Source organism: Pectinophora gossypiella, chromosome 8 (genome assembly GCF_024362695.1).
Source record: "Pectinophora gossypiella chromosome 8, ilPecGoss1.1, whole genome shotgun sequence".
Lineage (NCBI taxonomy): Eukaryota > Metazoa > Arthropoda > Insecta > Lepidoptera > Gelechiidae > Pectinophora > Pectinophora gossypiella.
Window position 1 is genome coordinate 9,114,592 of NC_065411.1, and position 14,447 is coordinate 9,129,038.

The following is a 14,447-nucleotide window of genomic DNA, read 5'->3' on the forward strand; positions in this document are numbered from 1 at the left end:
GTCACTAATTATTATATTAACTTACAGTAACTTAACAGATTAGTTAATATGTTTATCTATTAATATTGCCCATTACCTATTGGTTTTTGACTATTGTACTCTTTCCATTTCTTTAGTTACTTACCTTAGTTGATTAAATATGTGTCGAACAATAGGTAGGTTAAAGTTATTTCAAAATTATAATAGTATTATTACAATAGAATTATAAGGCTACTCACCTATGTAGGAAAAACGAATCAAAATATCTAAATATAATATACTTACCGTTGAACCATAGAATAAGGGTTGAACACAGAAAATGTTGTCGTTAAAAGTACTGCTAAATACCTTTATATACTTACCTATCTGTAATTCTTTATATTAGGTTACTTTTTGATTTATAGGTCGGTACCTACTCAACTACTTAACGTTATACATAAATAGAAAACTACTTAATACCACTATAAGGAAAAATAATAAAAATATTTCTTATTAAATATTGAAGATATGATAGATAATCCAAAGTGAGGAAAACGAACAAATAAGTATTATCAAAGTCTGTGATTACTCTCTATGTCAAAGAATATACGAAAGTTTTCTGATTTTCCGAAGATAATAAACAATCGAAGCCATTTAGGTGATTTGCTTCAAATAGCTTCGACTAAGTGAGTTATTGTTTTCATCGAGACTTGATTGAATACATGCTATCCTATATGGACATGGAAAACATAAATTTGTAAGTATTGAATTAGATAGGTTTATCTTTTAATTTTAATAGGTACCTGCCTACTCAAATAGTAGTGACGGTGACAGATTATAAAAAAAAAAAATACGGAAGTAAATAACTGATATTATATTATATGTATATTCTAGTATAAAAGCCTTTTATTGAATCATTGTAAAAATGTTTTCGTTACATAAAGATCCTTTGTTTGTCATGAAATTACTTAACTACTCACTAGTTTTTGGCAAGAAAATTACACAGTACTTAAGGCATAAAATAATAAAAATATTTATAAGAGTTCGTAATGCTACATTACTAATTTTGCTGGTGTTTATAACGTGGGTTCACCGGCCACTATAGAGCTCTCGATGCCGCAGTGGTCCTCGCCTCGGAGGATCTTGAAGTACCCGTTGTCACCCCAGTCGGAGTTCCACGAGTTGGCGATCAGCCAGTACTTGGTACCCTTCTCCACGCCCCAACCCATGATCTTAATGGCGTGGCCGCCGAGGGCGTCTCCTTGCGTGTGTTGGTACACACCGCTCTTGTACAACAGCAGGTCAGCATACACAGTAAACGCCCCCTCAACAGGCCCGTTAAGGTACAGCTCGGCTTTGATATGATCCTCGCCTCCTCGCACTGAGTACATGTGTTTACCATAGTGCTTGTCCTTCTTGTAATTCACGTTGTAACCCTTCTCGCAAGTTTTAAGGCATTTAGGCGTTTTAGTGTCGCCGGAGCAAGGTATTCTGTTGCCGGGAACGTGGTGCTCGCAGGGTGGAATCTCGTAGGGTCTGCAACCTTGACTAGAGTTGTATGATCCACCAGACACGAGACCGAAATGTTTCCAGTATTCCCAGGCAAGAGTCGGGATGCCCCCGTTGCAGCCCAGACCGCAAATAGGACAGCAGCTCAATAAATCTTCAGCGGAAAAGTGGAAGTGTTGGGTTCCATTGGAGTATGTACAAACACGATCCGTCATTGCCTCGACGGCACCGAACGCCCAGCAGCTCCCACAGGACCCCTGATCTCTAATCTCGTTTAAAGTGGGACAGTTCGGCCACTTATCTCTCGGGTCAAAATTCTCCGGCAGATTTGCTATGACATCGGCGTCGTGTCGTTTGTCCGTCAGTTTCACAAGAAAGTCGTCCTTCAGTGCTCCCATGAGTTTCTTGATGTGGTTGAAGTTGGTATCCACCGGGAAATTTCTGCCGGCTTTCCATGTAGTCTGTTTGGTGTTGATGAGATTTATAAATTCATCGGAAAGCGGGTGAGGCAGCTCGGCTGCGGCGAGCGCACACAATAGCGCAACACATGTTGCGCGAAATAGAGCCATTTTCACTTCTTTGTTTTGTGTAAGTAATTGGTTTAATCGGCGGACGCGCTGCGCGGTTGAATGCGGCGCGGCGACTGAAGCTAGTGGTTATATCTGTGTGTGGAGTGAGCGAGCGGCGGACTGAGGGCAGCGGGCGGCCGGGCGGTGCCGGTGATGCTCACGCGCGTGTAATTACGTCGGGCGACCGCGCGCGATACGATCAGGCACGGGCACGGGGGGAGAGGCTGAAGCTGACCGCGTGTCGAAGGTTACTCACACATCTGCCAGCCACAGCAAACAAAGATTACGCTCGGACGCTCCACAATGATTGGCAAATATTTATTTTACCCGCCAGAAATAATTAGTTGGGGACTTCCTCTTGTTTACGGCTACTTTCGCAGTTGTTTGTAAAGAAATTGAGATATTATTATCTTATTTAATTTTGTTTTTGTATATAGCAATTTTTCGTGCCAGCAGTTCGGAGTATTTCTTACCTTTAAAATAGGAGAATCCATCATCTCCATAGCTTTATCCTGTTTCCACAGGGTGAAAAACAGGAGAATCCACTTATAGAAAATTAAAATTTTAATAAAGCAAATGAGTGTAGGTACTAGGCTACATACCCTGAGCTTCGTGTTTCCTCGTGACAAATGACTGTACACTCTGGCTGAGAAGCTGAAGGGTCGTTCGTATTGATTCGCCTCCACCTTCGAACCTTTATGGAAAACAATATTTTTCCGCGGGCACAACTATAAGTTATCCGGTTTTGGAAATGCGAGTCTTTACACGCTTTACATGTCGATTTACAATTAGAAAAAATACGCATATTTTTTACGTCTATTTCCTTTTAAGTACTTACCTTCTTTCCATGCTACTCGTTTAATTGGTAGTCTTACATCGAGTGACCTCTTTTCAATATCTCTTTGCATGCGTAATGTCCATTAGTAACGTTAACAGATGGCATTTCTTCGAGAATTACAGGTCTTTCTTTTGACGACTTGTAAGTTCTGCCTACCCCGATAGCGATCATCGGTGTGAGTTTATGCGTGCACTTTTTTCCTTTTTGTTATGATGTATGCACCATTAGCTAAATAAACTATAAACTTTGTGTTATTCGACATTCAAGGTGTATTCGTGTGTCATTGGCATACCGATCACATCAGGTAAAATGAACACGAGTAAAACAGAAAATAAAAGATAGTAGGTATTATGGGCAGCAAAAAAAAATGTTTTTGCGTATTTATATCAACTTCACAACGACAAAGGATGATTCAAAACGCTATTAGCATAGTCATAAGGAATCCAACATATTTGCAAACAAACTTTGTATAAACGTGACTCATGGAATGTTGAAAATGTGGAAGAAAGTTTGTGGCTTTTTAGGTAAGTACTTGCCTATTACGATCGATCCATTTAAACTGCATAATGGTAGTTGAGTCATACAGTAAAATAATACATGACACATACATACAATAAACTTTCGTGATTTATTAATGATAGGAATGCTATTTGATAAAAAAAATCAACGTGATTCAGTCAGCTAGTTACGTCAGCGCGGCAGTAGTAATTATGATGGGGGAGTTATTTGAAAGAGGTTACCACCCAGAGCAGATCGGTTGTGTGTGACTTCCCTTAATATACAACATGTTCGGTATCAAAAGGAGCTGAACTACACAGGCAACCATAATTTGAAATCCCGATTAATTTGAATCTGGGTTCGAATTCCGGTGGGGACATATCACAAAAATTACTTTGTGACTAGTTTGGTTAGGACATTATAGACTGATAACCTGATTGTCCGAAAGTAAGACGATCCATGCTTTGGAAGGCACGTTATGCCGTTGGTCCCAGTTACTACTTACTGATGTGAGTAATCGTTACATGAGCCATGTCAGGGGCCTTTGGCGGCTCAATAATAACCCTGACACAAGGGTTGCTGAGGTTGGTAATCCACCTCACAACCCACACGATAGAAAAAGATTGACTTCTGACGACTTGTGGTTCTAATCCGTTACGAATTATTTGTGTTTATCTGATCATAATGTACATACCATATACAGCATTATATACATACCACTGCTGGGCACAGGCCTATCCATCCATAATGTCGGAAGATTCGAATTATATGGATAGAGAATGCAGATTTGGGAAATACGAAAGTACTTACCTAGCTATTTAACCTTGTTGCCTATTTCTAGAACTATTTTGCTGATAAGGTTGCATATATTTGGTAACTTAGTTCTCATCATATTCCTCCGTTTTATTTTCAGATATAAAATAAAAAAAAAATAAAGTAATTACCTGACTAAAATATGCACTTTAGGTAGGTATAGTTATCAATCATACGTACCTACAACAACAATTTTGATTAATTGTTCAGTACAACAATAAAAACATAAAAATATGTTTTTATTTATTACCTAACGTTTTGTATAAGGAAAAACATCGATCCTGATTTAAAACATTATTAACTTATGGTCGCATTATTGTAAATTTTATAGGTTTATAGGTAATTTTGTAGGCAAGTATTTATTATGAAATAATGTATCATTATATCATCCTTGTTGCTATTAAATACAATAAACATTATAATTTTTCGCCGCTACAAGTTTTCTACTATTGGTTTGTTTGACCCTACAAGTACGAGTAGCACGGGCGGGTTGCCAGTTGTGTCTGTGTGTTTCACTAGATTTTATTTCGCGGGAAACCTGTCTAACGAGATTCTATAAAGTAAATGAAAGCACAATACCTAATACCTATCTTTTAATTTGATCCTTCACACCTACCTACAACTTGATAACTTAAAACGATTAGCATGATGATCGTGATCAACCATTAATTATATTCCACAAATTTACCTACTTACTTATTATTTACTATTTTGAAGATCAGTGGACAGTAAAAAAGGAATTCTTACTTCAGCTGTGCGGACATTTTATATTTAACAGTTTAACAAGGTTTTACAATGTGGGAGCACCAGCAACAACATTGCCCTCAATATCACAATGATTCTCTCCTCGAACAATTTTGAAGAATCCGTTTTCGCCCCAATCAGAATTCCACGAGTTCGCAACCGACCAGTACTTGGTTCCATTATCGACGCCCCAGCCTGTAATCTTTATCGCGTGGCCACCCAGGACCTCTCCTTGTATGTGTCGGTACACTCCACTCTTGTACGCGAGCAAATCAGCATACACAGTGAACGTTGCCTCAACAGGTCCGTTCACAAAAAGCTCTGCCTTGATTTGATCTTCACCTTTAACAGCATACAAAGTTTTACCAAAGTGCTTGTCCTTTTTATACGGAATTTTGTAGCCTTTTTCGCAACGTTTAACGCATTCAGGCGTCTCGTTGTCGTCACTGGTGCAGGGAACTCTGTTTTCAGGAACATGATGATCGCAAGGCGGGATCTCATACGGCATGCAGCCTTGACTAGAGTTGTACGATCCACCAGATACAAGTCCGTTACTCATCCAGTACATCCACGCAAGAGTCGGTACACCACCTCGGCAGCCGTGGCCACAATTACCACAGCAGCTCATCATGTCTTCGGCGGAGAAATGGAAATGTCTGGCTCCATTAGAATAAATGCAAATTCGATCCGTCATGGCCTCGACAGCAGCGAACGCCCAGCAGCTCCCACAGGACCCCTGATCTCTAATTTCATTTAAAGTAGGACAGTTCGGCCACTTATCTCGTGGGTCAAAATTCTCTGGTAGGTTTACTAATAAAGCGTCGTCATGGTGTATATTCATCAGCTTCGCATGGTAGTTATCCTTAAGTGCCCCCATGAGTTTCTTGATGTAGTTGAACGGAACGTCAGCTTGGAAGTTTCTTCCGGCTTTCCATAGAGATTGTTTGAAGTTGATGAGATCGATGAATTCATCGGAAAGTGGGTGGGGCAGGTCGGCTGTAACGAGTGTGCTCAATAACACAACACATATTGCACGGAAAACACTCATTTGAAATCCTGTTTTTAATAAAACGTGTTTTCTAAATGAATGCGGCGCTAAAACTAAACGAATGGTCGACTGTGGCATGTGCCGGTGATGCTTAGGAACATATTTGTGTATCCTGCTAGTGACGTCAGGGGGAAAATACATAAAAAATACTGCACCATAAAGGTTACCTATCCATACAAGGACAACAAGTGCTTAAATATTTTGGTCAGGAGTTTTGCGATTGATAATATTATTATGAAGTAACTTTTGATGCTTTCCTGTGTTGTATGTTCCTTCTGTGCAGTACGTAAAGTATTTTTAATGTGTATTCTATTATAGCTTAGCCTCAACTGATTCTAAACTAAGTACCTACAAGTGAACGGCGAAAAAGCTGGCAGCAAACTGACAACCAGCCTATTTCTGTGGTCTCCGTAAAGTTTGAAGATTGCGGTACAGTTTTCATACACTCAAGGCGCGGTAAGGAGTTATCTGAACATCACTTATCTAGTGGAACTACTACATGCTTGTAAATATTTCGCAGAAGGTACTAAAGTTTACCTTATCAACGTTACTTGTACCTTATCTTATTTAACCTATTCGATCCCACTGCTGGGCAAAGACCTCCCCTTGATTTTTCCACTCCTCTCGACTTTGCGCAATCTCCGGCCAATCCTTCCGATAAGCATTGAGGTCGTTACACCATCTTTTACGCGGCCTTCCTCGACTTCTATGCCCGCCCTGAGGTATCCAGTGACTAAATTCAAATTCAAATTATTTATTTCAAATTAATATCCATAATTATAAGTACATCAGATTAGATTAGATAAATTAAAATTAAATTATATATAAAATCAAATAAAATTAATATTATTAATAAAAATGAAATTACACGAAATAAAATAAAATACATTGGTGCCCATTCGGGTGCACACAAACCCAACCCAAATTCAATTCGACAGCTCCCAAATGAGTGCCGTCCTGCACTTACAATAAGTGCAAGAAAGGGATAGAGCTAATTTTAGTCCTGTCAAACCAAGTCAAAATTAGTTTGGTGGTTGCTCGAACTGTCACCAATGACACTAAAGAACCGTGCCCATCGCTCGGGATGTACCTATCTTTATATCACACTCAAATCACTCAGATCGTGATCCCGCCTGTTGTTAAGCAGCGATGTGGTGTAATAATAATAAAAGGTAAATAATAGAGTTGAAAACTCTCAGCATGTCGTGGGAGCAAGCTACAGAGGCTACAAAAGATCGCTAGAAGTGGAAATCTGTTATTCGAGACCTACATTTCAACAGGGGATAAAAGGATTAGAAGAAGGATTCCAGTAAATAGTGGCGTCTGAACGTGTGTAGGAAAACTTTAATCGAAATAATGTTTGGATGATTGTAAAATTTATCTCTTGGATATATAACTAGTTAGGTACTAACTTGATTGATAGTAATCAGAAATCAGATCCCTCATTATCATCACTAGCCCATTAACATCCCCACTGCTGGGGCACGGGCCTTCCCTATGGATGGATAGGGAGATCGGGCCTTAAACCACCACGCGGGCCCAGTGCGGATTGGTGGTTATTAACGACTGCTAATGCAGCCGGGATCAACGGCTTAACGTGCCGTCCGAAGCACGGAGGAGCTCGAGATGAAAACTTTTTTTTTGTGGCCACCCATCCTATGACCGGCCTTTGCGAAAGTTGCTTAACTTCAACAATCACAGACCGAGCGCGTTTACCGCTGCGCCACCGAGCTCCTGATTATAATCCCTATTTAACAGTTATAAACGAAGGTCTATTACCGCAATTCATTAATAGGTCTTCTTGTACGAACATTTGCTTAACGACGCTTATCGTTGTAACAAAACGGGAGCATTAGGTACAGAACCCTAATGATAGGTGATGACTGTGATAATATGCGAGTTAGGGTAAGCGGCCATTTTTCCCTTCCACCGTCCCATGGCTATTTTATCTTGTTATTACGACCTATATAAAATAATCTCGCATACAGTGCCTACAGTGTGAACAATGTTAGTTAGTGACCCGAGAAAAGTGGTTTATGCGGTCATACGCTGAAGAATAGTTTTTAGAAGTGTCACTGCTTTGTAGCGTGTCATAAAATGATCGTAAAACTAAGGGTTGTTTTAGATGCAAACCAAAATCACCCATGAACACTCCCGTTTTAGAGTTAAAAATAAATCCAAACATCATAAAATATATTCATTGATAGGTACTCACTGTGATTGATAGTGTTTGATAGAGTTACTTAGTCATTCTCTTATCTACGATGCAAAATAGGAAATTTCATAGTAGTCAACAGAAGCTAGCAGATTTCTGTTTATGATTTTGGTCGTCTAGGGTGATGATAATATATGATGAGGGACTAAGGGTTGTCGAGGTCTCTCAGAGGATAAAGTACTGCATTATTCTAGAATTACATTACTCTCCTATATTAGTACTGTAACTTATTCCTTACGTCAAGGCAGTCAAGTCAATCAAGACGAAGAAAGTCCTTATTGCTTCTTCTGAACGTTTAAGTTCTCAAGATATGATTGACATGTTGGTAAAGATGGCAACTTTTAGTCATAGATATAATAAAGTGATCAATTCAAATCTACTTTATTGCACAGAAACAAAACATACAAACATTTATAAAACGTTTAGCAACATTACAAATGGGCGACCTTATTGCTCTGAAGCAATTTCTTCCAGGCAACCACTATCAGGAATCTGTCATAAAAACTTGGTTGCGGGACGGTGCACACACAACGGATAATATAATAACAACAGTTAATATTAATAATCTGTTATGACGACCTAAATATTACATCATGTGTAGGATTACTTTATCTTCTTGTCAGGGTTTTCATTATACTTACCTAATACTTTTTATTACTAGTGTTACTAAGTAACTTCTAAAGAACCTGAAAGACAAGAATAAATCCTTTGCTGGTAGGTAGCTGTACCAGGATAGTCTGATTAAATTACTTTTCTTTTAGATTTCTGTTCATCCTTTTCTAGCCAAATAGATACCTACCTATAACCCATTACTCCTGGAACATTAGAACTAGCAAATTATAAAATCTATACATAGCTTACTGCTAATAAGATACACGTAGGCACTACAAAACTATATACATAACACACAGTATGACAGAATGAGGAATATTTCATTAAAATCCCTTTTATTTATATTTCACAAAAGAGAAAGAAGTAATATTTAATATTGCCAAAGGAAATTAAATGTCATTGACCTTGGGGTCACTAGTAGGGTATGTGATGATAAGATCGCGCAGAAGGGAGGCTGGAGTAAAAATTTATGGATTACGGAGGGCAAAGGGCAGTTCTGCTTCGGTCACGTGACACCAAAGATAGAGCATTACGTTCCGATATTGCTCGGGACTCGGCAATCGGGACGTACGTCCAATATCGATACCGTATTATGATTCGGATTTCGGAACTGGAGGACTGCGTTTAACGACTTTTGAATATCTGATATCCGTAATGAATTGTAGGTACCTAATAATATTTAGTTCTTATGTAGCGACTGTTCTCGTGAACTTCGTTCGCGGACGGACAATGTGCTGAAGGCTGCTTTCTCAACGTCTGGATACTACTGACAACCTCTGTGGTCTAGTGGTTAGAGCGTTAGGCTCACGATCTGGAGGTCCGGGTTCGATTCCCGATGGGGACATTGTCGAAATCTCTTTGTGAGACTACCCTTTGGTAAGGACTTTTCAGGCTTGAATCACCTGATTGTCCGAAAAAGTAAGATGATTCCGTGCTTCGGATGGCACGTTAAGCCGTTGGTCCCGGCTATTAGCCGTAAAAACACCTCCACCAACCCGCATTAGAGCAGCGTGCAGCATACTCCACTATGCTCCATACCCCCTCCGGTTGATTGAGGGGAGGCCTGTGCCCAGCAGTGTGACGTATATAGGTTGTTTATGTATGTTATGTATGTATGGATACTACAGAGATTATTTTACCGTGAAGTCCACGCTCTTGTGGAATGATTTGCCTTCTGATATCAAGCATTCGAAGTCATTGGCTATCTTCAAAACTAAACTTCACTATTGTTTCTTGGCCAAATCATCGTCTTGAAACTAATATTTTATTTTTACTTATATGTATCATTGTATATAGTATGTAGTATGTGTATACATTGTTTTAAGTTTACGCGGTTATTATCATAAATAAGTATGTATGCAAGTATGTGTATAGTATGTATATTTATTTATTTATTTATTTATAAAGGTACATACAACGTTACAGTGTAATCCAATGCGCTGAATGACGAGAAAAAAAAACAATATAAAAACTAATATAACTCAAAATAAACAATGAATGAAAAAGAAACAAAAAGAAAAATAAGACTATGAACATGAAAAACACTAAAAAAAATAAAAATTACAATTTCAAAATGAAAAGGTAAACTATCACAGAAAAACATAAAAAATAATATGGAAAAAAAAACAAATATATATATATGCCTCAATAGTAACCCTGACACCAGGGTTGATGAGGTTAGTAATTCACATCACAACCCACACGATAGAAGAAAAAGAAGATCCACTCCTCTCCAGCTATCTTTAAGTCCTATGAATAAGTAAATTATCTATAAGTCATCGAAACATTAATTTAAATTCATGAAGTCGAATTCAGTCGAAGTCGAAATACGAACCCGTGAAACAATGATGTAAGGCATGCCTTTTCAGAACAAGAGACTGTCATTGCACTGTTAAAAAAAAATAACAATAAAAAAAACTGACTTCAAACACAAAACTCAAAAGAAAAAATACATTTAATTCGCAAAAAGTAATAAGTACGTATTTTCAATTATATAGTTAATAAAAAATATTAAATAAATATTTTATAATTTTGAACTTTACTCCGTTTTTGAAGTCCGTTAAAAATCAGAATTGGATATTTAATAAACGTGAAAAATAATGTATTTAATCAAATTGTACTGCTCTGTATCTAACGGGAGGCTTATTGTCTATGGGTGGTGGACAAATTGAATTTTCATTGCCCCAGCATTAGATAGATGGATTAATGAATATTGAATAGCTTTTATCGAACAAACGGCCTTTAAGTTACAAATTGTCGAAGTTCTAAAAGAAATGGATAGATACTTAAATGATTTTTTTAATTAAGAAGTTCGCGATCGGGTCAGTTGTGTGAATAAGGACTGTAAGTAAAGGATTACTTTTTAAAGTAGGTACCTACATACTTTGATAGGAAAAAGTAGGTTGGCAAATATTTCTACTTTGCTATGTTTTAATGACGCGGATAAATGTGGTTTGTAGATTTATCTGATTTGTGGTTGAGCACTGGCTCACGATCCGGAGGTCCCGGGTTCAATTCCCGGAGGGGAAATATCACGAAAATTACTTTGTGGTCCCTAGTTTGGTTAGGACATTACTACGTATGTAGATTATAGGTGAAGAAAGGTGAAAGTATTGCCATACTTAAAAAGTAATTCATCATCTCCTTTGCTATCCCGTTTTTCACATGATCCGCTTACCTAATCTGAAGATTTGACAGGTCCGGTTTTTTGCAGAAGCGACTGTCTGTCTGACCTTCCAACCCGTGAAGGGAAAACCAGCCCAATACAGATTAGGTCACATACCTCTGAAAATCCATTTCTCGGGTATGTATATTTCCTCACGATGTTTTCCTTCACCACTGAGCACGTGATACTCATTTATGATCCAAACATGAATTCGAAAACAAATTCGACAATCATTGGTTTAGGCCTGTGCTGGATTCGACCCTGCGACCTCAAAGTGAGAGGCAAGAGTTCTACCAACTGGACTACCATGGCTACCAAAATTCTTAAGAAGTAGGTACCTATATGAAAAAATAAAAACACTATTTGTTAGGGATGCCAACAGTACCTACGATATCCCTGACTTCAGTATGAAGAAACAGGTATTATCCCTAAAAGAGGAGTGTTATATTTATCCGAGCTCTTACGTAGCAGGACTTATGATCCAATTAACACTGGCAAATGACCTCCATATCCCCGATGAGAACAATGCCATCGTTAGGCGTGATGGGGTGCGCAGCTGGCATATTAGGTTCCATACCGTCTAGCCTCCATATAGCGTTCACTAAGGACATATGCACATACCTATACAGGGTGTTAGTGACATCGTAACGAAAACTTTGAGGGATCATTGAGACCATGATTCTGAGTTGATATCAAGTGGAATTTTCCGTCGCAAAAGTATGGAACTGAAAATAATTTAAAAATACATAAAAAAAATGAAATTTCCGACTGAAAATTCCACTTGATATCAACTCAGAATCATGGTCTGAATCATCCCCCTCAGTATTAATTACGGTGTCACTAACACCCATACCTACTTGTATGGCTACCGTATGTACTTGTGCGGGGTGTAAGTGTCATCGTAACGAATACTGACTAATTATTCTGAGTTAATATCAAGTGTAATTTTCCATCGCAAAATTATACAATTGGAAATAATTTTAAAAAACTAAAAATGAAACATGAATTTTGCGACGGAAAATTCCACTTGATATTAACTCAGAATCATGGTCTGAATTAACTCCCTGAGTATTCGTTACGTTGTCACTAACACCCTGTATATGGTTTAAATTGATTTGAATATACATACAGATTGGTTGAATACTAACATAGGTGTGACGTGATTATATTAACGTGTTATATGTATTTCCCGACAGAATCCGACACAGAGATTGTTATTTCCAAAAATGATGGACATATGAGCGACAGACATCAGTTTAGGTTCCTTGTCACCATCATAAGGTTCATCATATCCATCTTAGGACTTCGTATCAACAATGGCTGCAAATCTTCTAATTCCTTGTGGTTCTGATCACTCTATTTGGGATTACGACCGTGAGTTTATGTATTTTTTGGTATTGGTATTCGCGGGCCGGTTTTCGCAACTCGACGTCTGTGCGCCTATTTTGCGTGATACCTGAAACGGCTGGATTACTCCAGCCAGCCTAGTTCCCCAAGGAAGTCTAACAGTCCTTTGACGTTGCTGACCACCTCAGGGAGGCACCCCGTCAGGCCGAGGTGCTTGGCCCGGTAGTTGGCGACTCCTCCACACTCCAGTAGAACATGAGCCGCTGTCTCCTCCGCCTCCATGCAGGCCCTGCATAGGGGGCTGTCAGTGACACCTAGTGTGAACAGATATTTGTTGAAGGCACCGTGACCAGTAATAACAGCTGTTACCTGTCTTAGTTGAGACCTCTTTAATTTCAGAAGTCTCTTGGAGAGACGGCTATCAATGTTGGGTAGTGCCATCTTAGCCTGCCTGCATTCCTTTTCGGTGGTCCACAGTTTGCTGTGTTTGTTGGCGGCTCTCGTCCGTAGCAGCGAACGAACCTGTCCGAATGGGATCGGCACCATCGGCTCAGGACCGATGGCCGTTGCCTCCGATCCCCTTCTAGCTAACTCGTCCGCTGCGTCGTTACCTCTTGAACCGCTGTGTCCTTTGATCCATTGTAAAGTGACATGGTTGTACTTACATACTTCAGTCAGTGATTGGTGGCAGTTGTGTATGAGCCCTGAACTTTATGTATGTATGTATGTGCGTATGTATCCATTCACAAATAACCTATGGATTATGATGTTGATTATGAGTATGATGTTGCATATTTGAAAACCTGAAATTACAATAGCCAATAATAACATCGTAGACATTGTCTGCTGTTTGAATTTCGGCTCCGGGCTCTGAGTTCATGTTTGGATCATAGATAATTGATATCACGAAGTTTCCCAATAAGTATGGACCCCACCTCAGTAATTTAAGAGCCACGCTCTTGTCGGTGTAGCATTCTCCATGCTACTTTTTAGGAAAAAATAGGGCAGTGGTTTCCCTCTTGCCTTCCGCCCCAAAAAACCGATCCCCAATAAGTATGGTAATAGTTAAAATTCCAAATGAACTGAATCCATTCATAAACTGGGCTATGATACGATACGAAAGGAAATATCACATAATACGGTCTCTGCTTTCTATCACGTGAAGCTGTGGTTATAAAATCGATATTGCAAAAACTAAAGCATGGAATGATTGGTCTTTTGCGGTTTTACAAGCAGAGGAAACAATTCTATTTATCGATCTATTAACTTTATATACTAATCAGAAGAATATTTTCTCTCATTAATGGTAAAAACTAGGTACCTATATGGCACATTTCTGGTAAATGCGTTACCTAACCTATAACATAAATTCGACCTTGATAATCACGCACCGTAGAGGTAAGCAAGATATTTTCTTGTTACATTTCGTACTGTTGTAAAACAGTGGTGTACGGTATGCTTCTGAGGCAATTTAAAGTTAGTGAGTTAGGTTCCGTAGAAGATGTCGATGTCATTTGTACATGCTTCGTTATATATTATATTTGCGAACACGATACGATACCAATTCGGTGGATGTGCAAACTATTGCGAATACGGAAACGTAGAGGCCTTCTAGGCATCGCTACATCCCG

General features: G+C 38.8%; 2 protein-coding genes across 2 annotated transcripts; both read right to left on the reverse strand.

Annotated features, from left to right (window-relative positions):
- Positions 1 to 817: 817 nt before the first annotated feature.
- LOC126368737 (cathepsin B-like) lies at positions 818 to 2,137 on the reverse strand. The gene has a single exon (XM_050012876.1). The coding sequence runs from the start codon at positions 2,034 to 2,036 to the stop codon at positions 1,035 to 1,037; it is 1,002 nt and encodes a 333-aa protein (XP_049868833.1). The 5' UTR covers positions 2,037 to 2,137; the 3' UTR covers positions 818 to 1,034.
- Positions 2,138 to 4,925: 2,788 nt separating this feature from the next.
- LOC126368738 (cathepsin B-like) lies at positions 4,926 to 6,030 on the reverse strand. Its single transcript, XM_050012877.1, has one exon. The coding sequence runs from the start codon at positions 5,975 to 5,977 to the stop codon at positions 4,976 to 4,978; it is 1,002 nt and encodes a 333-aa protein (XP_049868834.1). The 5' UTR covers positions 5,978 to 6,030; the 3' UTR covers positions 4,926 to 4,975.
- Positions 6,031 to 14,447: the final 8,417 nt, after the last annotated feature.